The 27,258-nt window shown below is 37.2% G+C and overlaps 4 protein-coding genes across 4 annotated transcripts; 1 reads left to right on the plus strand and 3 right to left on the minus strand.

Annotated features, from left to right (window-relative positions):
* The first annotated feature begins 1,171 nt into the window (after positions 1-1,171).
* Positions 1,172-4,574, plus strand: LOC143860351 (binding partner of ACD11 1-like). Its single transcript, XM_077370939.1, has 4 exons — positions 1,172-1,337; positions 1,428-1,503; positions 2,857-2,961; positions 4,117-4,574. Exons 1-4 carry the CDS (start codon positions 1,222-1,224, stop codon positions 4,435-4,437), a joined length of 618 nt encoding a protein of 205 aa, XP_077227054.1. The 5' UTR covers positions 1,172-1,221; the 3' UTR covers positions 4,438-4,574.
* A 1,107-nt stretch (positions 4,575-5,681) lies between these two features.
* On the minus strand, positions 5,682-8,837 carry LOC143860352 (large ribosomal subunit protein eL21z/eL21y-like). The gene is made up of 2 exons (XM_077370940.1): positions 8,557-8,837; positions 5,682-6,140 (listed from the first exon to the last, which is right to left on the minus strand). The coding sequence occupies exons 1-2, from the start codon at positions 8,791-8,793 to the stop codon at positions 5,883-5,885; spliced, it is 495 nt and encodes a 164-aa protein (XP_077227055.1). The 5' UTR covers positions 8,794-8,837; the 3' UTR covers positions 5,682-5,882.
* Positions 8,838-9,780: 943 nt separating this feature from the next.
* On the minus strand, positions 9,781-17,778 carry HYD1 (C-8,7 sterol isomerase). The gene is made up of 4 exons (XM_077373137.1): positions 17,565-17,778; positions 16,012-16,158; positions 15,795-15,903; positions 9,781-10,201 (listed from the first exon to the last, which is right to left on the minus strand). Exons 1-4 carry the CDS (start codon positions 17,698-17,700, stop codon positions 9,943-9,945), a joined length of 651 nt encoding a protein of 216 aa, XP_077229252.1. The 5' UTR covers positions 17,701-17,778; the 3' UTR covers positions 9,781-9,942.
* Positions 17,779-20,302: 2,524 nt separating this feature from the next.
* Positions 20,303-20,968, minus strand: LOC143861671 (uncharacterized). The gene has a single exon (XM_077372554.1). The coding sequence runs from the start codon at positions 20,966-20,968 to the stop codon at positions 20,303-20,305; it is 666 nt and encodes a 221-aa protein (XP_077228669.1).
* Positions 20,969-27,258: the final 6,290 nt, after the last annotated feature.

The following is a 27,258-nucleotide window of genomic DNA, read 5'->3' on the forward strand; positions in this document are numbered from 1 at the left end:
AAACACTGATGAACTGATTCGACTTCTTTGCCACATACTGCAATCTCTCTACCAGGATGGGTCTGATCGGCACTAAAACATTTATGTAAAATTACTTTAGATAAGTCAAAATAATGACTCAGTTGGCCTTATTTCACTTTAAGTGCTTTAACACTGATGAACTGATTCGACTTCTTTGTTGGATTTCCTGTCCTTGGCAGTCTTGCATCAATTAGAAGCTAAATTAGAAGAAGGGTTAAAGGTTTGGATAGTTCCTTTGACGTTTTTAATGTATTTTATTCTTTAATGTATCTTTGTCTTTAATCAATTGAAGAGAAAATGTATGTTTTATCTGTGGGTCTGTCTGGAGTCAGAAGTCCTAGACTGGAAATGCTAAAGATCCCAGTTTAGAGGACCCAGTTTCCTGGTATTGGTAGTAATGGGAATATTCGACAGTATTGAATATATTCAGCTTTTAGAGAAAGAAATCCATTATGATTTGAACTTTACAAATTTTAAGCAGAGAATGTATTCAGCTTTTAGAGAAAGAAATCCATTATGATTTGAACTCTACTAATTTTAAGCAGACTGGAGATGTTTGCATCGGGGAAAAAAAAAGCAGTGGCATATCATTCTCTCCTTTGCTCAGAAAGTTGTTTACTTTCATATTTTTCGAATTGGCACAATGGTAAAAAAATTAGTAATCCTGAATGTTTCCATTTCAGACATCCGTGTTTGAGAGATGGGAGTGTGCATTATAATCAGAGGGAAATTATATAAGCACTCCCTTTTTTTATAGAGGCACTCTATGCTTTATTAACTACTTCTCTGATTGGGTCTTGTGGGAATTTTGAAAATTGCGATAGCCTGTAAAAGCAAATTTAAAAGTGCAGAGATTGAAACCCCATTATTGAAATTGGAAGTGCAGATATCAATTCTCAATTAAAAAAAGAGAAGTTATTTATTTTTTATTTTTTGCAGAAATGTTATTTGATATAGAATTCCAGTCCAATTCTCAAATGAGATGAGTTCACGGGAAAATTGTAGTCTTCATTCGATAAAGATAAACAGAATCTGGGACAAGAAGAATAACTCATCATACTCCTTTATTCTCTCGACTTTAATTGATTCTCCATATTCTCTTCATTGTGAAGGGTTCTACTAACTTTCTTCTTTTTATATGAGCTTCTTGTACACAAGAAGGTTTAGAAGAAGGTGTGGAAGAAGTTGTAAGCTTTATTTATGGGTACATTGGATCTGACTATACAGGTGCTTGACCTTTCTCCCAAGATAACTGTATCAGACCTCACCACCTTCTTCTCCTATTGTGGTACCATTGAAGACATCACACTGCACAGGTATTTGTTCTCTCTTTTATTTTTCCTCTACAAATTTCTTGTTATTCTTAACTGTGCATGTGTTGATTTTAATTTTATTCTAATAAGCAGAAATGGTGATCAGTCACGGTCGGCTTTCGTGACTTTCAGGCAGCCTTATGCCCAGAAAACTGCTCTTCTCTTGAATGTAAGAAATTCATCCCGAGGAAGATTGGTTTTTCTTTTTTGGTCAAGTTTTCAATTGAATCTGTGAGTCAAACTCAGATTGCTCAAGTTTTCAAATCGTAAGTCAATCTCAAAAGGACATGGGTTTTCGAAAATGATGGCCTTATAAGAGTAGTTTTGAAATAAAATCAGTTTTTGTTACTAATCTCAAAAATATATAATTTCATTTGAGTCCCATAACTTCTCAAAAATTCTTAGCATCCTTTTAGATTATTCATGTAGTTGTCGTTTTGGGAGTGATAGGGGTGAGCATTATTCGGTTAAAACCGAATAACCGAACTGAACCGAACCGAATTGGCTGATTCGGTTCGGTTTTTTTCTTTTCGGTTCGGTTTCGGTTTTTTTTTTCGGAAATTCGGTTATTCGGTTTCGGTTTCGGTTTTATAAAAAAAAAATTCGGTTAACCGAATTAACCGAAATAATGGATGAAAACCATTTTTTCCCCAAAAAAAGTGCTATATGTGTACTCCGTAGGATGATCAAAACCGTCAATTTGATTGATCACAACTTAATTAGGTTATGCTCAAAAAATCATTTCGATCGGATGATCCTAGCCCTCCGATCCAAACCGAGATTTTGATTTTTTCCCTCTTTTCTCCCACAATTCGGTTATTCAGTTATAACCGAATAACCGAATAAAATTTCGGTTCGGTTTCGGTTCGGTTTTTGGCAAATTTCGGTTCGGTTTCGGTTACCGAAATTTGGAACCGAAATTATTTCGGTTTCCAAATTTCGGTCTATTCGGTTCGGTTTTAACCGAATAACCACCCCTAGGGAGTGATGGCTTTATAAAAGCAGATAATTTCCTCTAAAACCTAAGCTATTGGGAAAACTATTCAGCTAGTCTTGACAACTATGGCCTCATAAGGTAAAGAGAATTTGTATTGGGTTTGTAAATCCTCAGAGTTTTGATTCATTTCTGTAATTTATTTAAACATACGAAATGATGGGATGATAAAAGTATATAATTTGTTTCGAGTTCATAAGAACTTAGAGATCTTCTATAATTCATTTAAAATTATTCAAATGTTTTGAAATATATTTACTGGTCACAGTAGATAATTTGTTTTGAATTAACACTGTTAAAATTATTCTTGAAGTTCTAGAAATGATGGCATATTAAGCGTAGAGTATTTCTTTTAAGACCATAAAATCTAGGGTTTGGTACATCGGTCAACAATACACTTGATTTTGAGATTGCCTTGTAAAAGCAGAGAATTCTGTTGGGTTAAAGAAATCTCTTGGTTTTGACATCGTTAAATCACAATAGTTCTTGTAGTTTTCTATTCAGTGACTGTGTACTGTTCCTGTGCAGGGTGCCACCATTGTAGATTCTCAAGTTCGCATATTGCCTTTACCAAATTTGGTGGAAATTCCGATCAGTTCTTCCACTTCAGAGAACATGAACAGTGATGCCCATGTTTGAACTCTACACATTCTATCTACATGTGTTTATCTAAATGTTTTTTTTATTTAGAATAAGACCGTTCATCGAATTTCTGTTGGACTTCCATAAATGTCATCTTCAGTAAGGTTGCATGTAAGGTTGATCTTACTTGATTCTTTGTTTCTTTGTATGGGCCCTTGGCATGACTTCTTATCTACATACTGAAAATTCCAAAAAAAAAAGTGGTTGCTGATATGATGCAAGAAACCCCCTGGTAGTATCACACACTACATTTCTACAAAATCATTTTATGACAAAAAAACAGTCTTAAAAGACCTAGAAATTACTTTGAATCAGTCTATCTGATTTGGAGTCTGACTTGCCTCACGAAATACTCCTCGTTTTTACAAAAATACGAGTCAAGTTGGACTAGTTTTGAGTCCATTTGCAAGGTTTTGAACGTGACTAAAATGGCCTATACTTAAAAATTGGACTCAAAGCCCTTGTGTATATCTTTTTTTTAACCCGGAATTGTTCCCAGCCCCGGGGCGGACCGGCTATATATATTGCATTAGAAAGAACGAGAGGAGGGACATCGAGCAAGCCTCTAGATACAGATAAGGGGATAGGGCCTAGGTCAAATTACTGCAGCGAAGCATGAATATCCTGAAGGCAGCCCTATGTCTTTCGAGGACCGAATGTTAGGTAGACCCAAAGCATCACACCGACTCAAAGCCCTTCTCCTGTATATCATTAAGGATTTCTGGATCATGCTTTTCAGTTATTCTAACCTTTTTCTCATCATTCATATTCTCCATTTGCCAGTTATTTCTGGACAAATTTTTCAGAAAATTCACGACTTTTTCGTCGATTACGAGTCAGGTTGAACTCAAATAAGCAAGGTATGGATTTTCCATGTCTTGAAAATCAAGTTTTTTGAACTTTTGTGCATCATTACAATGCTTCCAACAGGAAAAACATCTGCCCATTAGCCTCTAGTTATCGTTTGAACATTCTGATTTTTGTCAACATTCATTTTGTTTGCATGTCAGAAATTTCAACCCTAATTGTTGCTACCAAACTCAAGCATTATTTCATTTCCTTTCAGAAGGAAACAAAACTTTTGTCCAAGAATTTCAAATGATGGTTTTGACCCAAATGACTACCTAATACATATTTTCTATGCAGAACAAGAAGGTATGCCTCATTACAAAAGCACAGACAGCAGTGCGAACGATGTCTTCAAAAGGCCAGGAAGCATTGCAGAGGGCCAAGGAACTAGAGCAGAAATATGAAGTGTCTGAGACAGGACGAGCTCTGAGCGAACAAGCAAAATTGGCCATCATAACGGCTGAGAAGACGGTGGAGCATGCGGGTTCAGTGGTTGTAAACAGTGACTATTTCTCGGGCGGTGCTCTTTGGCTTTCAGGTGTATTCGACAATGCCGCAAAGTGTACTGCGGAGCTCGCTAATAAGGTGAGACAAATGAAGTCCAAGACTCAGAAATGAGCCTTTGTTGCTGTGCTGCAATGGAATCTGCATCTATTCAGTCTCTACTGATGATCATAAAAAGGGAAGACATGTTTATCTTCTTCTAAATGAAACCTGTGGTACTTAACCAAGCAGTATGATTAATTATTTTGCAATTGTTATGCTGCAGAGAAGATTGAACAGTAGGTTACACCCCGAGTTAACCCCAAGTTAATCATTGACTCGCCCAAGTTGACAAAGTTTTAACTGAACTAGTCAAGTCTGAGTCTGAGTCTGAGTTTTATAGCCTAGCAAGTCAATCAAAACTCTTTTAACTTACGTGAATTAATAACAAATCGTTTTGTGTCAACCAATGACTTGCCCAATTGATTTGGTTTTTAGCCTGGCCGAATTCTTGCACATCTCTCCATTGCTGTTTATTACACAACAGAATATAGAGGGATTCTAGTTTACATACATCAAGAAGATGTTTGCCAGACTTCTCTAATTATGATCCTTCATTGCATTACTATGGCTACCACGGCATACAGTTTCTTTTTCTCTTTTTTTTTGAAAAATAAGAGGTGATAAATAACTCTAAAGATTTGCTAGGGAATTTTGCGGTAGGGCCTTTCACAGCTGACTAAAATTCCCTAGCAAATCCGAATATAAAATGTGCCATCGCAGTGCTGGAAATAATGTGTTTAGACCAAATATATTTTTCTTTTAAAAAGGTAACAGTTTATTTATTTCCGAAAGAAAATTACACACCTGTGTAAAACAGTGAATTACAGGAGATTGTTTAGACTAAATATGGATACTCTTTTGCAAGTGGGCAAACAATTTATAGAGGAGAAAAGAATAAGAATAAAGATGCTATAGGATAGAAGCATAAACAATCAAAACTCTTGAGTCTAAAGTAGTCTGCCATAATCATGATGGGTTAAAGCTCTACAAAAATCAAAAGGTAAAACAGCCACGAGAGCCTTATATATCTGCAAAATGGTATTAGGTGAAACCCACCTCGTTCTTCATGGAGGAAATGATTAAAACCATGGTTGGCAAAACGGTATTAGGTGAAACCCACATTTGGCCTGAAGATATTGGAAATTCTCACACGAGACTAGAGCAGCAGGTATTTAATCACTACTGCTAAGCTTTCAGGGGTGTAACGAAGCTCTCCCGGAGAAAGAATCCATAGCCGCGGAGAATTCCAATCTCGTTTGTTTATAGACAGAACGTTGAAATCCGGTGACAAACACTTACAACCGAAACATTTAACATCAGAACAAAGGGAAATTAAAATTAAAACCATTGTTTGATTATATCCTAAAATGTCAAAAAGAAACTAGGTTCCAATGAAATCGAGAAGAGGATATGCATACATCCCAAACATAAAATTATGCATCCTCAACATGAAATCCTGATAAAGCCTAACCAGAGCAATGACAATAAAACAAAATGTCGAGCGCGAACCAAGAGGATCAATAACCGCCTTTAAGGTCATTAACAACATCGTAGGGAATGGGAGTAACGGTTTCTAGGGTGGCACCTTCCACCATAAAACCGGGCTTAGGGCCCTCAGGCTGCCTCTTCGTACTAATCTTCTCCCCGCGAGCTTTTGCCTCTGCCTTCAATTCAGCATTTCGGATTTTCCTCAATCGGAACTCTTCTCGGCACCTTGATGGTTGAACATGCTCCACTCGGACATGGATTCTCTTCCTAATAATCCTGTTCCCAACCTAAAAATAACCTCAACCAAAATATTTAGGTCAGTTGACACAACATTTTAGTTGGTAAGTACCAAGGCATCAAAATAACACCGGAAATGGCAGAATGATGAATTCCACAAAAGTAGAAGTCTGATTGATGTAAATTCATTAAGACATGCATGCCAAACACAATAGAAGTACATCTTAAGATGCACAGAAATCCATTACCGGCTCGTCAAATTGCAGATAAATATCCAAGGAATGAGCCAAATATATGCATCAGAATAACTAGCTAAAAGATATGTTATGGCATAAAGCAATTACAATCTTACAGACAAGTTATCCATGACTGGTTTGGTGTTGGAAAGAATTGCAGGGAATGGCAGTTCAAGCTCGGTATGTTTATTGATGTTAGTGATTAAATTTGGGATATTTTAGGGAACATAACGGGAAAGCCGGCAAACCATTTGGGAGGTTAGAAAGCTTGGAAACAATAATGTCTTTCAAAAAACATATATTCAAAAGGTGGCTATTTGAGGTTGCATTACGCCATTACCACATAAGGGTATTCAACTATCTTTTTCCTGTGGTTTAGGAAAAATGTAATGAAAAAGATAAGATTCATTCTTCTCATGATACTAACAGGTGGTGAAAGTCTTCAGCAAATAAAAAAGAAAAAGAAAAATCTGTTCTATCGTAATCCTTAGATATATGGACGGTTGCACCACCAGGATCCATCAAAGATTCCTGGCCAATGAAGAACATGGATTAATTAGACATAGACACGGAGATGGTTGCAATCTTAACATTGTCCCCATGCAGTTGTTATCAAGTGTTGTAGTAGGTCTACAATAAGGGCAGATCCTCACATTGGCATCTCTTGGAATCAATATACACATGTTTTCTTATCTATCCACACCTAGAAAAGTGAAGGAAGAAGACCTGATTCTTCATATATCATCCATACATTATATACAGCGATACAGAGTTACAGACATTAAGGATAAGATCCAAAGACTTAAACAAATACATCTGGCAGCTTCCAAACACTCTCATATGAAGCTGATGCCGAGATCATATTTTTTTTGTTATCTTTTTGTCTTTTTATTAAAATTTGACAAGACATCCCTCAACATGATATGGAAAAAAAAAAGACCTCAAGCACATCATATTCCTTCTTAGAATCCTTGGCTATGATACTAGGAGACTTATATAGACCAACGGTGCCCATATCAATATGATACAACATGGATACGGGAAACAAAAGGATACAACTTCATGAGAAATGACCTTTTATTTGACTACTAAATCAAACTAGACAATTGTGTCACTATAATTCATCTACAATTTCAATACCATTAAAAGAAACCATAGCATGGTAAACATCAAAGCTTCTATTTTTTTAATATATACCATGTCCTTAATTTTACAAAAATGCAGAATCATACCAATGGTCCTGACTTCCCACACCAGTATCCTTGTCTGGGTATCATAGACCATTGGTGAAAAATGTTTTTGATACAAGGCCATAGACACTTGTATCCATAGTTTCTGATCCCCACAAGTTAAACCACAACTTGTTCAAGTATGGTTTGACTCACTCATGACAGTGAGTCAAATTCTCTCAAGAACTTCAGATTCGACATGAATTAGCATAAACTCTAAGATCCCCTACAGTTAAGCTTAACACGAATTGGCATAAAACTCTTAAATCATCCCATATCTCAATCAACTAAATCAAAATCTTCGATTCAAACAGTCAGGGAACACAGAAGTCCTAGAACATCTTGGAACAAGCCAAAATCTCAAAACTTGAGTTTTTTTTTATTATTAATTCATCATTCTACGGGAATCAAATCTAGAGACAGACTGTTTGAGTCTTGAGTTTCTAACCTTCATCCAAGCAAAGTAAACCCAGCAAAAGTTATGGTCATAAGTGAATCTAATTGTGCCACGAGGTAGATCGAGAAAAAGTAATCATGTAGGGTGTCAATGTCCATCCCAATTGCAATTTGGGGTTTTATACATTGCAATGTGAGTGTAAACACATACAAAGGCCTCATCCAGTGATTAAGGAAGGCCAATACAAAATAGATAGCTGTTTTATAACCTACTCGCATATCTGATTACATTTCCTTTTTCCCCTAAACTTCTTAAATGGATGCATTATGCAACACAGTTTTATATACATGTAGGCAAAGTGTTTGAACTCTCAAGGAAAACAAACAATCTACCCATGAGTAGAGTGCTTTCTCTATCCAATGCAAACTCAAATCCAGAGGTTTCCATTGGATATACACCTAAACTGCAATCTGGGTCATTTTTAGATTGCAGTTTACACAAAAAACAGCAACAAGAACAAACCCAATCCTCAAAACAATAAAAGTCGATTCAGAAATTAGAACAAGAAAAAATAACCCTAAAAGAGAATAAGAAGAAAAGGGACCTGTTTGTTAACTTCAACGCCAATGGCTCTTTTGGTGACGTTCCAGACCTTGCCAGTACGGCCATGGTAGAACTTGTGGGGCATACCCTTGTGTATAGCTCCATTGACCTTGATGTCCACGTACTCTCCTATCTTGTAGGTTCTTAGATAGGTCGTGAGATGGATATAACCCTTCTTCCTGAAGGGTCGAGAGAACAGATCTCGAGTTCGAGAACGGAGACCGTGACCCGCAGGCATTTTTTTCTCTTCCTCTTTTGTTCTCCCTCTCGTTGGAGCGAGTAACCCTAATATGGGTTTTATAGTTGAGGAATGAAAACCCTAACGTGGGTTATGCATGAATTGATATCGGCACTCCCTTGTTATTTTATTATTTTGATGGGACTTTTGTCGGATCTTCAATGAACAAGAATTCATGCCAATCGGGCAATCGGAGCACCCGATTAAATGCATTTTGTTTACTGAAAGTGGCTTGTAAAAGGCTAATTGCTTATTGCTACCAATAATTCACATTTAGGACAAAATTTGATGTTATTATTCTATTAGAATTGTCCATTGTCATTGATATGAATTTTGAACTATTAGAGATCAATATGGGTCATGTAAGATGGATGGTCTAGATTAATCATAGGTGGGACCCATTATTATATGAGAGAAGCGTGCACCATCAAGCAATAATAATATGTATGAAATGCCATCTTTAGATTTCAACAGAAGGGAATGAATAATGCTCATTTTTAAATATTTTTGAATAAAAATAACTAAGACATTTTCATCATATTTGATCAAAGGTCTAGAATCATCCAATGTGTGTGGGACCAGCGAAAATAGATGGCCAACAATATTCATAGGCCAGATCACCATACATGAATGCTTTCCTTCGGCTCGGTTTCTTTCAGCATAAAACAAATTTTACGCCCATTTTTCCACTTAAAAATGGGTGTAAAATTTTTTAAACACCAATTTTACGTCCAAAGAAACAGAGCCCAAAGAAAAAAAATAAATTCTCCATATATAAATGAATGGTTTGGATCACTCAACAGCTAATTCCCACCGGTATTTTAATTTTCGGCTCTGTTTCTTTTGACGTAAAATGGGCGTAAAACAAATTTTATGTGCCCATTTAACACACAGCCTTCAGAAAAATAGGACCAGTCACCGTATGATATCTTTTGCAAAAACCTCAGTAGCATCCCTAAACACAAATGGATCGGTGAAATCAGAAAATACTGAAAATAATATTACAATAATCTGATTATTAAGGAGAAATCGTCGTTCTAACATTAACATTATCCGATTCTAAAATCAACAACAATCATGGAAAGTAACAAAGAGACGGATCATATATCTTAAAATTTCTCTGCTTCCTAGTCATTGGAAAATCACATCTCAACGAGTTTTACTCTTCTTCTGAACCTCAAATGCGGCGCTTATTTTCTTCCAACACCTGATAGCAATGAGCGATGGTATGACAACCCAAAAACTGTTTGCTCCGATATAGTAAGCCCAATAATAATATGGGCTGGTTGCGAAGTTGTCGCCTTCCAAGTATGCAGTGATGAAATACACAAGGCAACCATAAAGCTGGCCCAGCGAGATGGAGAACTGAAGAATGTAGCTATACGGTTTTCTTGCTGCTATAGCATACCTGCGCCAAGTAGTAGAGACCATATATGTATAGTGATCAGCTTTGGGGAATTACAAAAGATGGATCCAACTTATAGAATGAAACGCTTAGTCTGACAGCCATGCAAAATCAATGCTTGCTCTATGTAAATTTTGATTACACACACACAGAGAAAAGAACTGATGCAATCCAAAAACCCGAAACTGATTTGTTGCGTGACAGCGGAGGCAAAATAGACAAAATAACAAGAAAATGGGCCCTTCGATCACCGTCATAAGGAATAGAATACTTCGATCACCGTCGAAGGGGTTGAGATTTACTTCGATCCCGTTGAAGTCGAGTTTCTCATAGCGAAACTAGAAAATACTCAAAAGTTCTTAAAGAACCCAAAAGCCTAAAAGCAATTTTTCATTCAATAATCAAAATAAGTCCATTACATTGCTTTGATGATAACTATTTATAAGAAACAGAAACCCTAAAAGCCAACTTAAGGCCTAAGCAGCTAATCTTAGCAGTCCACCTATACTTACCTAAATAAAACCTAAAAACCTAGACTAAAACAACACAAATATAGAGATCCCGTAATAGGCATTTAGCGCATCCTAAAAATGCCCGTAACTACCTCAAATTACATCCAAATCGCTTGATCTTGGGCTCGTTAGATAGGTAAACGAAAAACCTTTCTAAAGATACCACAATCAAGCCGAACGGACAAGATTTGGTGCCTAAAAAATCATTACAAATAAATGACAAAAATACCAAGCCTCGCGATTGTTCTTAGCATTTCCATTGTTGATTTTCTTCTGTCGTTGATTGTCCGTGGTTACGCCATTAAGAACGGTGTCATGTACTATATACACGGTCGTAGAGTATTTCTATTTCTCTTGAAAAGTTGTTGCTACATGGCACAGACTGTTATGCTCCTCTAACACACTTGATAGAATCCATGAATCCAACTGGTGACCACATGTCTGGCCATATACCTTTTGTGAACATCTTTATAATATGTTCCTAGGCCCTTGATCCATTAAGCCTCATTAAGGTTCTCCAAGAAAAGTGAAGTCATCGACTTTTGTAGTGCTTTATCTAATGTGGGGGATGTCCATTTGGCATGGAAGCGATACCATGTGGGTTGCAGATGCAGGTAAAGTGGATGTGGAAGCATTGCTTGATTGTTGCAGGGTGAATGGATCAAGCAATAACCACTAAGACTGTGATTGACACCTATTCATAGGTCAAATGAAAGGAGCCATGACAGAATCCTGCTTGTGGTCCCATGTACACTGACCGAATAGGAGTGTAACATGCTTTGTTTCATGGGCATAATTAAATGAACCACAAACAAATTTGACCCTTGAGGAGTTATCTCCAAAATAGTTACTCTTTAACCCGGGATAGTGATCAACAATCACATGTGTTACAGAAAGCATATAATATGGTTTGCACTGGAAGTCTGGAACCATTCAATTCTATTGATTTCTTTTGCATACATTGTATACACAGTAATGTGGAAGACAGCCATTCAAAATAAACCTACTCTTATCTTGGGATGGAACTAACGACTTCTATTCAGAGGACTGTAATGGATGTATCAGACCTGATCCATTCGGGTTCAACAACTTGGTTCAGCAACCCAAATCCAGAGAGCCTTCAAGCCTTTTGCCATGTTATCAAATGCTTAATTTTCTTCATGTTTGAAGTAGGCTTTTAGAACCAACAGTACCAAGTACAAGTGGAAACAAGCCAGATCGTGTGACTATTTCCAAACACTCAGGAAGTAACTGTATGCCTCGGTAACCATCCAGTGTTGTAAAAAATAGAATTTTACATGGGGCTAGACTTGTAAGTTGAAGTTTTGAGCAATCCCAGATAAATCCTATTGGATTCTTGTGAGGCCATAGGAAAATGGAATTCGGTGTTTAATTAAACGGAACCCTAGGCAATCAAAACCGTGTGAAACAAGATGCATCCAATCCAAGATTTCAGCCTTTTTTCATGAAACATGCAGTGATGCCTTTTCTGACCAGGTGGAGAGAAAAACGTCATTTGCTAATCCAATAATACTCATGTTTGGCATAAGCAATATGCAGAATTCTTCAATCAAGGCATTCCACGGTTCAGTAAAGAACAGTCCAGCACAAAAGTTATGATAGCATTAAAAGGCTGATTTCCGAGAACTTCAGTTTCTTCTTTTATATTTAGAGTATTCCTATAGAATCTGAGCTCAAGAGATAGGATTCTTTTGTCCATAAAAGGTGGAGAAGAGGATGCCCAGTTCTCTGAGGGAGAGTATTCAGATCTGGACCATCCTAGTTCCCATTCCTTGCTCAGAAATTCCACACCTCTGATATAAGAACAGATCAGAGCTGGATAGCTTCCAGGTTGAAGATTTCTTGAAATTTTCTATTTTGGACGTAAAACCTCTTTCCAAAGAGGATCATTGATGAATTCGTCCAAGAGAGGGAAAATGCCCCTTCTAATTTGCAACCTTCAATCTTTGTTAGTTGTTAGCAAGGTAATTTAGTCCAACTCAGATTTGGCGTCTCCTCACCAAGTCTATCGTCTCGGCCATTGTTTCCTGTTTCAGCAAATAGAGTGCTGAGTTGTTTCATATTGGTCGAGTGATTGTATGAGAATTTGCTGATCAATGGAGTTCTGGACTGGTGCTTCATCGTTCTCCAAAGATCAACACACCAGAGTCAGATTACTGTCATAAAATGCAAGGAAAGGGCAGCAGCGGAGCAACAATCTCTGTGCGTGCACGTTTGCTGCTATAGCTGTGAAGTCCTATGAGGATTGTCATCAAATTCGGTTATTCAACTATTAATAATCTCCTTATCTCTGTCTGCATTAATACTTTACAAGCGAATTTCCATTAATATTCGTGAAGATCAATTAGAATTTGAAGAGAATTTTACTCGGTTCTGAGCTATGGAGGACCTGAGTATTGTTGCTCGGATCTGGACAGCTGTTAATGCTTTCTCCGTGATTGGATCTTAATAGCTCTGTTTTTTTAACAAGAAGAAATCGTATGCAAAAGATTGCATTTCAGCCTACAAATTCGATTCAGACTTGATCCCAGACAGATCAAAACAATAGCATAGGAAAAGGAGTATTAACTCTTACCTTGATCTATAACATGGAAGATGTTAATCTTTGCATGCCTCCTATTTGAAAAAAATATTGTGGAAAGACGTCTTGAAATTGGCTCTCTTGACAGCTCTTAACAATTAGTGGCTATGGACATTCACTGTTGAATGGGATTCAAATTCAGAAAACTTGTCTCAGGACCTAATTCTTGGTCATCATGGAATGAATTTTAATATTGTAGAATTCCTACAATTCTCTTCAATACCATGCACTTAGTGAAATAAAGTAACAAGGAGGATTAGTAGAGTTTGGCGATCTATTTTTTTTGTTGTCCGTGAGTTAAATTTCACTTGGATAATAAACACCCAATTTTACATTATGGTCGAATGTGTTGTTTTGACCTTATTTTCAAAACCAGCCATAGCAGAATTGTGTTTTAAACCTAATAAAAATTAGTAAGAATTGGCCACAATCTCTGCTTAGTTGGGTGTGACTTACTGTAATAGAAGTTCTTGGGCTCTACAGGAGCTGGAACCCTTCATATTTGAGAACACTCTTGTAATGAGTTACTGCCATCAAACCTCCCTTTTCAACAAATCAGGCTTAGGCAGTGCAGGAATCATCCATACCCTGTTAGCTGTCAAGAGTCAAGACTGGGGACAAAGAAATGAGAAGTTTGTAGAAAGATTGTACTAAAAAATCCCCATTAGAAGCCCCTGAGACTAGCAGACTCTATTGAGGAGATCTAGGACACCTTGGAGGGCCACCCACTATACAGAGTTTAGGCATTTCTGGAGATCTGCCAACTAGAATGCAGATGCTATGGTAGCTGAAACCTCTATGTGGAAAAGTTCCTTATTGCGAAATGAATGGCATTCTAAAAGCTCTCACTCAAACAAGGACTTCCTATACTGTACTAAGGCAGAATCAGTGGACATAGAGCATGTCGCCCCTCCTGATGTTCCCCTAGCGGGTGAACTATTAGATGGGATTACTATGGAGACAACAATTTTGCTTGACCAGTTCCTCTGAGTTTCATTTTTCCTTCGGACTGCCTGAATTTATCTTTGACAGTTTTTGCCCTAATTACCATTTGTATTTCCTTTATTTCCTGTTTCATTTTGTTGTACATGACTTCCTCAGTCATTGGGCTTCCCTTTTAATAAGAAAAATCTTTATCATTAAAAAAAACAAGTTCAAACTTTTTCCTCTTTATGACACTAGGTATTCATACAATATGCCACTGTCCACTCTAGGCAGAATCACGTTCAATATCGCAACTAGAACAAGAACCTCGGTCACTAAAAAGGAAAGATAGGAAAAATTTCACTCAAAAGGATCCATCAACTTCCCAACTCCATACTTCCCCACCAAGTTCATCAGGAGAAATGTAGATAGACCTAAGCTAACTGAAGACTCTAACCAAGGGCTAGACACATGTATATTTTTTTATTTCTATTTAAAGATCGAATCCCACACCATCCTCCTCTTTCCTAGTTAAGAAATCTGTTACACTCTTTGCCTCTATGGATAACTAGCCTATATAGGTTTGGATAAGAATTGTCCAAAGGGATTTTTCGGTTTCCTCGACATTTCTTCCCAGAGAAACAAATCGACACAACCAATTTGTTTAAGTTGGTGTCTTACACTCTTCGACGAATAACTAGCCTATATAGGTTTGGTAAGCATGGCTCAAATGAATTTTTGGTTTTCTCCACATTTCTTGCCAAAGAAAACCAATGACACAATCGAGTTGCATTAGTTGGGTTTTTAAAAATTCAGGTATTACCGAAAACTTTGCCATGTCTCAACAGACTAGGGTCTACTCAAGTATGTTTCAAGTCAATCAAGATTGCAAGAAAATTCTAACCAAGGTCCACTCTGGGTCCAAGTTATTACCTCCTCTTACTGCTCTTGCTTCTTGAGGCTTTTGGCAGCACCAAATCCTTATGCGCCAGAATCTGCCTTAACTCCTGTTTCGTTTGACTAAGAGTTGGCATGCCAAGTTTTTAAGGAATGTTTCTATTGCATAAAATATTCAAATTGCATAGAACTATGTTAATATTCTTGGGAAACCCATGCTTGATGAGTTGTTTTAGGTGAAACTATAGTATTACAATGTAGCAGCATTTGTCTAAAAGATTACCATGAACCTCAACAATAAGAATGCAAACTAGTGATTGCTTAAACGTAACTTTATGTATAATTAAAGAAACATGAAATCTTAAAAGCAAAGAAAAGAAATTACAATACAAATAGCAATAGTTGTCTAAACATTTTATCATGAGCCTCGCCAATAAATTTTACCAGTAGATGAGGCATACAAGTAATGATTGCACAAACAATAGTGATCCTTTTTTTCTGTATATTTAAACCATGACAATCTTAAAATCAAACAAAAATCGTGTCTAACTTAATGTGTTATAGTAATTTAAAAATTTTTAACATTTAAAAACAAATCCAAAAGAAGCAACAACAAGTAGGCAAGAAAATATCATTAAATGCTTCTGAAACTAAGGCTTACACAGCTAGAAGGCTAGGAAGACCCTCGAGCACTGCAGTGATCCCTTCCACGCTGACAATTGAAGGATCTCTGGCCACATATCTTGAGTCACCTTTGCTGTATTCTTTCCCTGCGAATTTATACATTCCATGACTCAAATATGAAAAAACGTGTTCTTTGTTTCCTGATTCAAGTTTTCTAGCTATAGAGAAAAGCTCCAAGTGAATAAAGATCTTACAAACTTCAGCAAGGTAGAAGGAAGATTTATCCTTAAAGAACTCCGGAGAGAACACAAAATAACCCTCAACGACAACGTGAGTCAGGCCCGTAAATGCCCACCAGCACATGAGCATTCTATCAGTCTTGGATAGCTTGGGAGAACGTCCTAGTATAAGTGAAAATCAACAAGTCACGCAAATAACTACTGTGAACTGACAGTCACATTTATATTTGTCAGCTAATCATCCTCAGAGCTAAAGCAACTAGATAGAGATGAAATTAAGCTAAAATACAATAAAAAGGCATAAAAGAAGGATGCCGAAATCATGCTCTTTTCATTTTCACCCTATTACCTTTCTTTTCTTTTCCATTTTTGGCAGATTTCAACATAATGCACCATGGATAGCATCAGGTAACAGCTACCAAGAAGCTTTGAAATTTAGCTTAATAAAAATAAAAATACGTGACAAGATTCAGCCTAAGGTATAGAGATGATTGATTCAAGGTAGCTACAAGAATCTCAGTGCTAGTAAAATACAATATGATAATAATAAACTAGAAACATAAAATAAAGAGAAGTAGGGTGTGCATCACCTCGCTATCAAAAGGCTATATACTTGCCTAACCCTTTGCCTATCATAATTTTCATTGTCATCCCTGATGTGAACATTATAAAATATTCGCACTGATTTTCAGCATAACTAGTATAAGATCAGCCCCTACTAGCATTTAAAACCGAAAGGCTGAAGAATTTAGCTAATAGCTAGCAGCAGCGGTTATTGATGAATGATGACAATGTCCTAGTAGAATCTCTACACTGTTATCACTAGCAGCATACTTGATTCAGAAGCTAATCAAAATGAACCAACCATTTAATTGCTGTAAAGTTCAGATCAAGTATCAGTGTAACTTATCCATCAAATTTCCATCAATAACATTTTCTGAAACAGTAATGTAGGGTAATAATTTGTTGTAAATTGGGCAAGATTCAATAGTATACACTATATATACTATATAATTCCATGCCAAAAAAGCCTAAAACTAGATCAGATTATCCTGAATATTTTTGATAGAAAACAAGCTTACAGGCCAAACTTGTTGTGCACCCAGTCCAGATTTTTGGCATAATTTCATCACCAAAAGTTACTTAACATAGCATGTGTTCAAACGTACACCCAAAATGCCGTTTGGGTGTGATTTGGACCTTCTCCAATTGAAGTTTAAATATATATAGATTGCAATATAGAATGGGCCAAATTGCAATTTGGGAGTACATCCAAACCACAACTGTAGATCATTGACTAAACAAAGCAAAAAAACAATTATAGGGATGGTCATGACTTTTGCAAAGAGCTATGATGGAAGGTCAGTTCTATGGCTTAGTATACTCGAATAGAGTAACAGCCAATTCTTTCAATTGCTTAGTATGTTCAAATAGAGTAACATCCAATTCTCCAACAGTCATAAAAATAGACATAAGATAACATCCAATCAAAGGAAAAGAAATGAGTTGGAAAAAACAAACAAAAAAAAACCCAAGTATTGTAAAAGGGAGAAGAAGAAAAAATGCACCTGAAAAGACCCATATGAGAAAGATAACGAGGAGAGAAGCGCTTCCGTAGACGCCGAGAATAAAAGACTGTGAGAGGGAGACGGGTACGTAATCGGGCAGATGAAGATCTCTTGGAACATAAGGGTGGTCTCCCATCTTCTTTTTCTTTTCTCTGTGTAAAAAGACAGAAGCAGAGAAGGGGAAAAGGGAGAAAAAAGGGGCGACTTTTGAAATTGAAAATAGAGAAAGAAAGTCGGAGGAGCATGTCAAAAGCGTGATCTAGATCCTTCATCCAACGGTCCCCATTGTATATGAGATAATAAGAAAATAGGCTTCGATCGAGTATCTGTAAGGATTTGATTATAGAGTATAGAGCTTGAATGTGGATCGTTGATTGTTTTCCATTTTAACAATCTATTGCAAGCCATTGATTCAACGGTTGGGATTACAACCTATAAGTGGCCTCCACATGTACTTTTGTCCACTGTGCATCAATCCTATAAGAATACTTAAAATTAAGCTCTCTCCTAGCATGAGTATCCTCCACCTAAGACTAAGTGCATGCACCTTATAAAGGTTACAGCCAGTGATAAGTACTTGGAAGTCCCACTACTATAAACAACATGGAGTGCACCTCATCTTCTTTGGCTTCTCTCTATTGATATGCATCATGGCTTGATATGGATTTTGAGTAGTTGGCTTGTTCGTTCTCGATTATATGCAATTCAAAATCTGGTCATAAAGACTTGTTTTCTCGCTAGCTTAAAAAAAATTTTCTCTCTTGGTTTAACATCTTAGATATCCCATGTCTTCTTCATTTAATTCGTTAAAGAATCAACTAATATTTATCTTTGAAGTGAAACAAAATTTTGAGGAAATTTACGTGCACAACTGGAACAATCATATGTAGATGAGAAATTTTCGTACTTAAGAAACTATAAGCCTTGTTAGTCATTAAGCATCTAATGAAAGTACAATCGCTTCAATAATATTGTACTTTAAATCTTTATGAACTTTTAGCTTCACACGTGCTAAGCATTCCCCAACGTTATGTGTCTAGAATGATCGGTGACTCGTGGGTGCATCTGAATTGGTGAACATGTACCCTTTCATCACATTTCATGACCAAAGTCATTCAAAATGATGACTCCAATATCGTGAGGAATGCTTCAGCACTCATTGTAATACAGCGAGGCATGAACACTACATTTAGTCCCTGGATTGGATCTCATATGGCCCAATAATATGTATTTCTATTGTTTAATTCGATCCTTACCGTTCAATCATGGCATGAAGCTGAAGATCCTCAGATTATTCAGAAGAAAACCCTAATTAGCCTGTCTTAGATCGACTAATTATGTTCCACCAAATCCAAAACCCTAATTAGACTACCTAATCAAGGGTCCGAGCAAGGGAAAAAAACAAGTAGAACAAGTTGCGGAATTGGTTTTTGTATGGATCTAATCATTCGGTGGGGCACAAGGCACCTTTTATCCACATTTAATTATAAGATTAGGAGTAAAGAGGAGAATCTGTTGATTAAAGGCTGGCACGCCTTATCTTGGTGCCCACGAACTCATAAGTGGATACCTTGTTTTTGGTAGCTCTTTTGTGACTCGTGACCTTCCTTGGGTTTTGGTGTACCTACCTCTCCTTTCCTTCTTTACACTATTGAGGCTGAGAGAGAGAGAGAGATTTTATATTGGTGTTTGAGGATTGGAGTACAGAGTTTGAAAATGCTTACCTGTCTGTCAAAGTGTCAATTAAACATGAAATAAATGAAATAATATGATAAGAAATTTGATCCAGACTCTTCATTTGGTAGGCTCTATTGTAGAGGTGATATCAATGAAAATCACACTTATGATGATCCCATTGTTTTTTCAATGGCTTCTAATTAAGTTTATGATCCAGTGACATGATCTGCAACCTGAGGCCCTCAAAATGGTAATATATCAATTAGGTAGATCAATCAGCCATATTCCACAATTATTAATTCTTGGGTTTGTGGAAATTTTTTGTATTGTTATTTTTTTTAGGTTTTCTAGCCACCATAGTGTGAATTCTTTAGGATCATCGTAGTTACAAATTCTCCATATTGTTGAAAATTTCTTGAAAAAAAAATCAGAAATTTTTTTATCCCCCATTTTAAAGTTTAAAAATCCAAAATAATTAAAAGGGCTAATTTTATGAATAATTCATCAACTTCTCATAAATTATTTGAAAATCCCTGTAGAAATTCAAAACAAAACTCTCTCTCTCTCTCTCTCTCTATCATACACACACACATCTTAGAACCCAGTTTATCAAAGATGAGTGAAGAAAACCTAGGTTAATAAGATACTAGGGAAGTAGCCATCATGCACTGCCTAAAAACTCTAACCCTAAGAAAAATGACACTGAAATCAATTCTAGAGACATTAAAAGCATCCTTGAACACCAGAAGAGGAACACCATCTTTCCATTCAAAACAAACAGCTTTGTTGGGTCACATTGGAAAAAGGTGCAACCCAACTTTCAAAGAAACCCTCAACACATCACTTACTAACAAATCATATATATTACCCATAATACCCATAACAACCTAATATACAAACCAATACAAGGTGTTACAAATCACAGCAAAAGAGATATGGAAAATATGGAAATTAACATAGAACACATGCCATGGGCCAATTCATCCCCCCCACATGTAAAACTGCTGGAAGGTTTCAAAGGTGACCTAGATAGTGGTGATGGTGATGATGATGATGATGTACTAGCGAGTTCCTCTGGCGAGCATCTCCTGGTATTGCATCTCCTGATATTCTAGCAATTGGGTGCGGCTCTGCGCCCTCAATTGCTCGTAGAACATCCTAATAAATTCTTCGGCCTCATTGTCCACTTGGCGACTCTCACCATTGATCCCATCTTCCTGCGAATAATTTGACACCCTCACGGAGAATGGTGAGACTATAGGACTCATCTTCTCCCCAACGGTGAGATCCGACATGTCGAATCGGAAATTGTAAGAATATTCCGGCGAACATTCGATCTTGGGCGAGTATTCGATCTTGGGCAAGACAATCGCCGCACTTGGATCAAGGGTTTCATCTGGATCTTCTTGAGCATGGATGCAAGGGAAGTGAGGGATGGAAGGGAAGTTTTTGTGCTTGCGTTTCGCCACGTGGAAAAAAACAGGACTGGGGCTATTGCTGCAAGAGAATTCGTATTCCTGTAGGCCAAATCCACGTGTCGCGTTTCTAGAGTGGTGGAACATGAGGTTTTTCCCTATAGATTTTCCTATGACCTTCCCTCTCTTCATCATCAAATTTATATCCATGATCAGCTTTCGCTTAGAGATGAGACCCTTCCTCATCATGAAGAAGGCTATTCTCAAGAAATTCCATAGCCTCTTTGCAATAACAGGAGAATGCACCTCCATGTTAAGAAATTGAATGATGGGTACAAGTAAACTTTGAAATTTTTTGAGTTTGTATTCAAAATAACAAAGAGAGAAATGGGTATTTCTTGTTTCTGCGAGGTCTTGTAACCTCGCAGAAAAGAAAACCCTATGAGAGGAATTGGAAGAAGAATTCATGGAGCTTTATAGAAAGACAGATGAGAGAGAAAGAGGTGGTGGATCCCACTCCACCGTCTTTTTGAAACGGCCTCAAGTCCTCAACAACCTCTACCCCGCGTCCCTTGCCTTTTTTTTGAATTAAGATATTTTTTATTCCTATATATAAACTAATATTTATATTTGAATTTTAAGAAAATACTGCAACGGGTTCATTGCCAGCTAACCAACCAACAATGGTTTATTCTGACCAAAAATGTCCTGGGGGTCCTTGCTGTAAGGGTATTTTATTCACTAATAGAAGTTTCTATGAAAATGGACTGGTTAGAGTTTTCTAAACAAGTTAGAATTTGGGTTTTGCCTTTTTCCTTTGTTCTAATAAGTTCAGGGATTTGAAAAGCTTAAAATAAAGATAAAAATTGGCAAAAGTAAGGTGAAAGTTATAATAATTGCAAGGTAAAATTAGTTTCTTATGAAGGTGGACATTAGCCTCTAATCACTTGTAGGGTGGAAGTTAGAACTTGGGTTCTTTTGTTCGCTTGGTTTAGGAGGTCGTTGGATTAAAAGAGCTTAACATATAGTGAAAAAAGGCTAATCGACGGTGAAGATTGTGACAAATGACAAGGGCAAGGCTAGATTATGTAGTCTCTAAATCTAAGAAGAGTATATTGATTCATGCCCAACAGATGATTTGATCGTGGATCTGGAGATTGATTGTGCTATCTTCTAATTCCAAAATTCAGGAATTGTGATGTATTCGGGACACTAGGGAGTGAGTACTCTTAGACTTTTATAGACATTCCCTGAAATCCTAGACATGTGGGTAGGTCCAGTATTTCCTAATTTCTGACAGGCAAATTGGTCATCATCCATTCACCGATGTTGTAATCACCAATTTAGTCATCGTCAATTGATACTTATCATAAAACCACAATAAGCACAAAACCCTTAATTAGATAGTTTCTCAATTAATCTTATAATTTTTCCAATTATCCGGTTGTTCTCAGATTTTCTCAATTCAAAATAGTCCTCGACTGGATCAACCAAAATATTATAATTCGTTTTGCACGTTCTTACGACAAAATTATTTGAGAAAATTAATTATTTAATAATATGTTAACTTTGTAAAAATTATGTCTCTAATTTTTGTTAAGATATTTAGAAAAAATCCAACTTGACATGATCGAATATCTGATGTACTCAACTCAACTCAACTAAGCCTTTGTCCCAAACTAGTTGGGGTTGGTTCGATCATCTGATATAATTAAGGTAAATATATTTAATTATCGTGCATCTGTGTTCTAAATACAATCAAGTTAAATATAATTCAATATAAAATAATTGAGAATACTACAAATAATTTCTTAACTTGGATCGCCACATTGCAATGAGGCCTAGCATGGGCAATTATAACTTCGTACTGTATGGTTTTCTATGTCTCATGCTAAAGAGTTCATCGTAACAACTTTCCCTAGTTAAATATACCATGTAAACACTATCATATTATAGTGTGCGTAATTCATTGTAGTATGGAAAAACATACATAAGCCCATTTTTGTGGAATTAATTACTTTCTCATCCGCGTACATGTGTGTCTTTTCACATGTTATGAATGAGTGCATTTCAGTGACAGACATAGCAACACAGAATCCTATGTCTCCCTCAAACACATAGGGCGTCAATCTTTAGGTGTTTACCCCTTCAGATAAATCCTAGTAGAACATTCTAAGTACCCCTTTCAATGTTTCATGGGCTGAAATTTCATCTATAGTTCTCATGGTCTTATCACCACTATTGGACGTATTTTGTGCACTTGTCTTGTCCCTATTTAGATCAGTTCAAATTCTTAACACCCCTCTCACCCTGAAAAATATAGGTCCTAGCAAACTAGCTACAAGGCTTTTTCGATGATTCCATCAATCACATGATGTATATAAGAGTATGGTAAGAAAGAATTGGATTGGTGACAATAAAATGGTATTGCAGGGCCACATAAAATGCCACAAAACCCCAAGAGATGAGTTGATTTATGATGGTGAACATCTGGGTATAAGAGTTGGAACTTGGATTCTCCTCGTTTATTGATTTATGAAGCCATGGAATTAAGAAATCCTAACACGTAGATAAAAAGATGCAAGTGGAAGTTGCATGCGAAGGGTAAACAAGCTTATAATGAAGGAAAAAGTTCCGTCTTGGAATATTTTACATTTTGTGAGTATGCAACGAGAAACATAACATAAAAGAATATTTTGCTATTCATTCAAATTCGTGAAGTTTTCATTAATGAGAATTCTAGCAGCTGCAGACAGAAGGTCTCCAGATGCACCTCACATGGAGACATGTGGAAATAATTGCCTATTTTGAATGTATTGCATGGTGGAATGGGTGAACTTTTCCAATGCAAATTAATTAATTATTAATCAAAGTGCTTAACTTTACTTAAAGTTAATATATATATATGAGGAAAGTGTCTCTAGTCTCTCCCCTAGATAAGCTTATCTACTCCTCCCTTTAAAAAAACACAGTGGGCCCACGCTGTTTGGATGATCCAAAGCATTCATTTGATAGGTCCTAACATAGATAGGGTGTGCCCAAAAAATCAGCACCAAAAAATCATCCTAGAACTTCATTTTGTTGGGCACACCGTGTCCAAAATGGACGCATATAAACGTGGACGTTTATATGTGTCCATTCTGGGTACCACAAGGCACAACAAAATGAAGTTCTAGGATGATTTTTTGGTGCTGATTTTTTGTGCACACCCTATCTATGTTAGGACCTATCAAATGAATGCTTTGGATCATTCAAACAGCGTGGGCCCACTGTGTTTTTTTAAAGGGAGTAGATAAGCTTATCTAGGGGAGAGACTAGAGACACTTTCCTCTCTCTCTCTCTCTCTCTCTCTCTCTCTCTCTCTCTCTCTCTCTCTCTCTCTCTCTCTCTCTATATATATATATATATAGAGAGAGAGAGAGAGAGAGAGAGAGAGATGATTTTTCTGATAGGTAAGCTATGGTTTGGCCAGGACCCCTACTAGTTTATTAGATAAAGAGAAAAATGATACAGTATGGGCACAAAACACAATCCTTGATCCAAAACACATGAGAGAAGGAGATCAAACTCGGGTAGACGAACATAAATCTAAGAGTTCGAACTGCTCAAAACTCGTAAGTTACATAATCAGCTAGTTTGTTGGTAGCATGTGAGGATCATTGGGAGCGTCTTAGACAATTCTTTTTTTGAACCATCAAATCAGATGATCTTGATCATTCATAGGGTGTGCTAGGGCTACAACAGGGTCGGGTTGGGTCGGGTTTTTCAAAACCCTAGCCCAACCCTGGATCCCATTATCTCGGCCCTGACCCGCCCTGACCCTGAGTCAGGGCCGGAAAACCTCAACCCATTACCCACCCTACAGGGTATTGTGTTGGCCCTGGCCCTGATTGGGCAGGGCTGGGCCGACCCTAATTGACCCTAGTGCAAATACTTGTTAAGAGTGCCAAAAATAAAGTAACCACTTATCATATGGAACAAAATGATCAATAAACAGAGAAAGGGAACAAAATAAGACAATATGAATTCAACAACATGACGGGCAACAGAGACAATTAATAATAATAATCTAAAGAAACATCAATCCAAGATAATAGAAAACATTAGCAAAAGAAACATACACAGATCAATTCTATAATAGAAAACTCAGGGTCAGGCCGGGTCAGGGTACCCGAGGCATTAACTCAAAACCCGCCCGACAAGTCAGGGTCTAAAAAAATGAACCCTGACCCGCCCTCAGGGTTAGAAAATCTAGCCCTAACCCTGTTCGGGATCAGGGCGGGTCAGGGCTGACAGGGCCAAACTTGCACCCCTAGGGTGTGCCCTCTCGCAAGCTACAAAAATAACGCCAATCATATGGACACATTAAAATGGAAAGAAGAGTCTTAATTGGATGGTTAGGATCTTGGATCACTGTAATTTTTGTGTGGTTGCCTGAACACTATGGGGCCCACAAAGGTAACTGGTCCTCCACTCAACAATCATGTATGCCAACTTGAGCAATAATAGAAGTTAGATGTCTAAGGGTGGAAGAAAGTTAAAGTCAAGACAAACTTTTAGTTTAAATGTAATGTGAGAGAGGTGGAAAACGTGATCAAACATAGATTGCTTGTTAGCAAAAGAAGGAGCTTTCTTACTTAAATCTAATCTGGTACGGAGAAGTTTCAAAGAGGAAGGACTTTGCCCAATGAGAGCACGCCACGTCACTAATCGTGAGGCTCCACTATAAGAAAAGGACGAGTAAAGAAGGGACTGATTTACGGCTTTCTGTCTACGAAGGAAATAAAAAAGAGAGAAAAAGCAGATTTCCGTCTACTGAAGCAAAGGAATGCGGAAAGTGAGGAGGAATTGAATAACGTAGGAAAGAAGAACACGTGGACAAGGCTCCATCGTTCTTTCTAGAGCAGAGTCTCTTAATTAAGGCTCGTAGGTATAGATGACACGTGTCCCCAATGTTGTCCAATTTTGCGAGTTCGGAAGTTGAAAGCATGGAGAAAGCCACATGTTGAAATAAGGTCGGAAAACTGATATTTACAGAAGGGATTTTGTTATTTACATACTACTCCCCATCTTCATTTTCAGTGCCTTGGTAGGGGTGTAACTCGGTTCGGGTTGGGTCATGTTGAGGCCAACCCGACCCGAGGAACCCAAAATTTCCAACCGAACCCAACCCGACCCGAGTTCCGACCCGATGAGGTTCGACCCAACCCGACCCTAGAAACCCATTTTTCGAACCCGAACCCAACCCCGACTCGGCCCGACCTTTTTTTGGGTTGAACCCGACCCAAGTAGCACCCCTCTGCCTTGGTCAGCAATTGGTAAGAAAAGAAGTTGAACAGAATATGCTACCTGCTTGGATTGCAAGATTGTTTTTGGAAGAGTTTGGAAAGGAAAAGTATTTTTACAAGTTCCTACTTTTTTATATGCTAAAAAAGATAACTTGAACCAACCTCAATTTTTAGAGAGACCTTTAATTTATCATAGGGAAATGATATCAGCACTGTAATATTTTAGTAGATGCGCGAAAGACTCTTGTCGTTTAGATTTTAAAGGGATGTCAAAAGGAAATTACAATTCTCAAAAAGCTCTTACAAGCCCTTTAAAAACTAAATGACAAGATGCTTTCGCACATCTACAAAAATATTGCAGCACTGATATCATTTCCCCTTATGATAATATCACTCTAATTTTATTTTTATTTTTATTTTTGAAATGGAAATATCCCTCTAAATTAATAACAATCATATCATTACCCTCTATATTATGGAAAGAAACAAAATTTCCAAGAAAAAAACTTGCATAAGAAGTGTTTTTCTCACAATCCAAACGGGGAGGGGAGCCCAACCATATTCACCGACCCTAAGGCCATGTGTGGCTGCTAGGGTTTTTTTTTTTCATGGTAAATCAGTGTCTCCAAGTAGTGAGAGAGGGGTAGCGCAGTGGGCGGAAGAGAGAGATTTGAGAGAGCACGATTGAGACGAGCTAAAAATCAGGAAAAAGCCGATCCTATTTTGAGTTGAATTTTTTGTTTCCTGATTTTTAGCTACTTCACCCTCATCTCTACTTGGAGACACTGATTTATCATGAAAAAAATTCATGGGAACGACATGTGCCCTAAATGTAATATTATTTCCGTCCACGTTTTACATGGCTTTTGAGTCTTTTTTTCTCAAACTATGTGTAGATTTATATTTTCAATGCACCATAACAAGTGCGGGCACTCGCCTCGTTAACAAAAACCCTTCAATTTTTTTAATTAAAAAAAAAAAAAGAATAAGCAATGAAACAGAATCCTCTTCTATGATTAATTAGTGAGCTCCTTAATATGTTTGATATTGTTTTATGACTTTTAAGTCTATTGGGTTAGTGACTGATACCACCTAAGTACCTAACAAATACTTAATTGGAGGGTAATATGGTCATTTTCCCCACCTTGTTATTGTTATTTTCCTTACTCATGTATATGACCCGTTTGAAAAAGAAGGGGGTGTCGAGATAGCCAACAGTGGAAGGGACGGAGATGGTTCTTTCAAACTTTTTAATTACTTTATATCCCTTTCCAAACTCACTCTTTCTCCGTCTGCCAGTTCATGTACGTAATG

The sequence above is a fragment of the Tasmannia lanceolata genome, unplaced genomic scaffold (assembly GCF_043159265.1).
Source record: "Tasmannia lanceolata isolate RefF3 unplaced genomic scaffold, GAP_Taslan_0.1 ptg000037l, whole genome shotgun sequence".
Taxonomy (NCBI): Eukaryota; Viridiplantae; Streptophyta; class Magnoliopsida; order Canellales; family Winteraceae; genus Tasmannia; species Tasmannia lanceolata.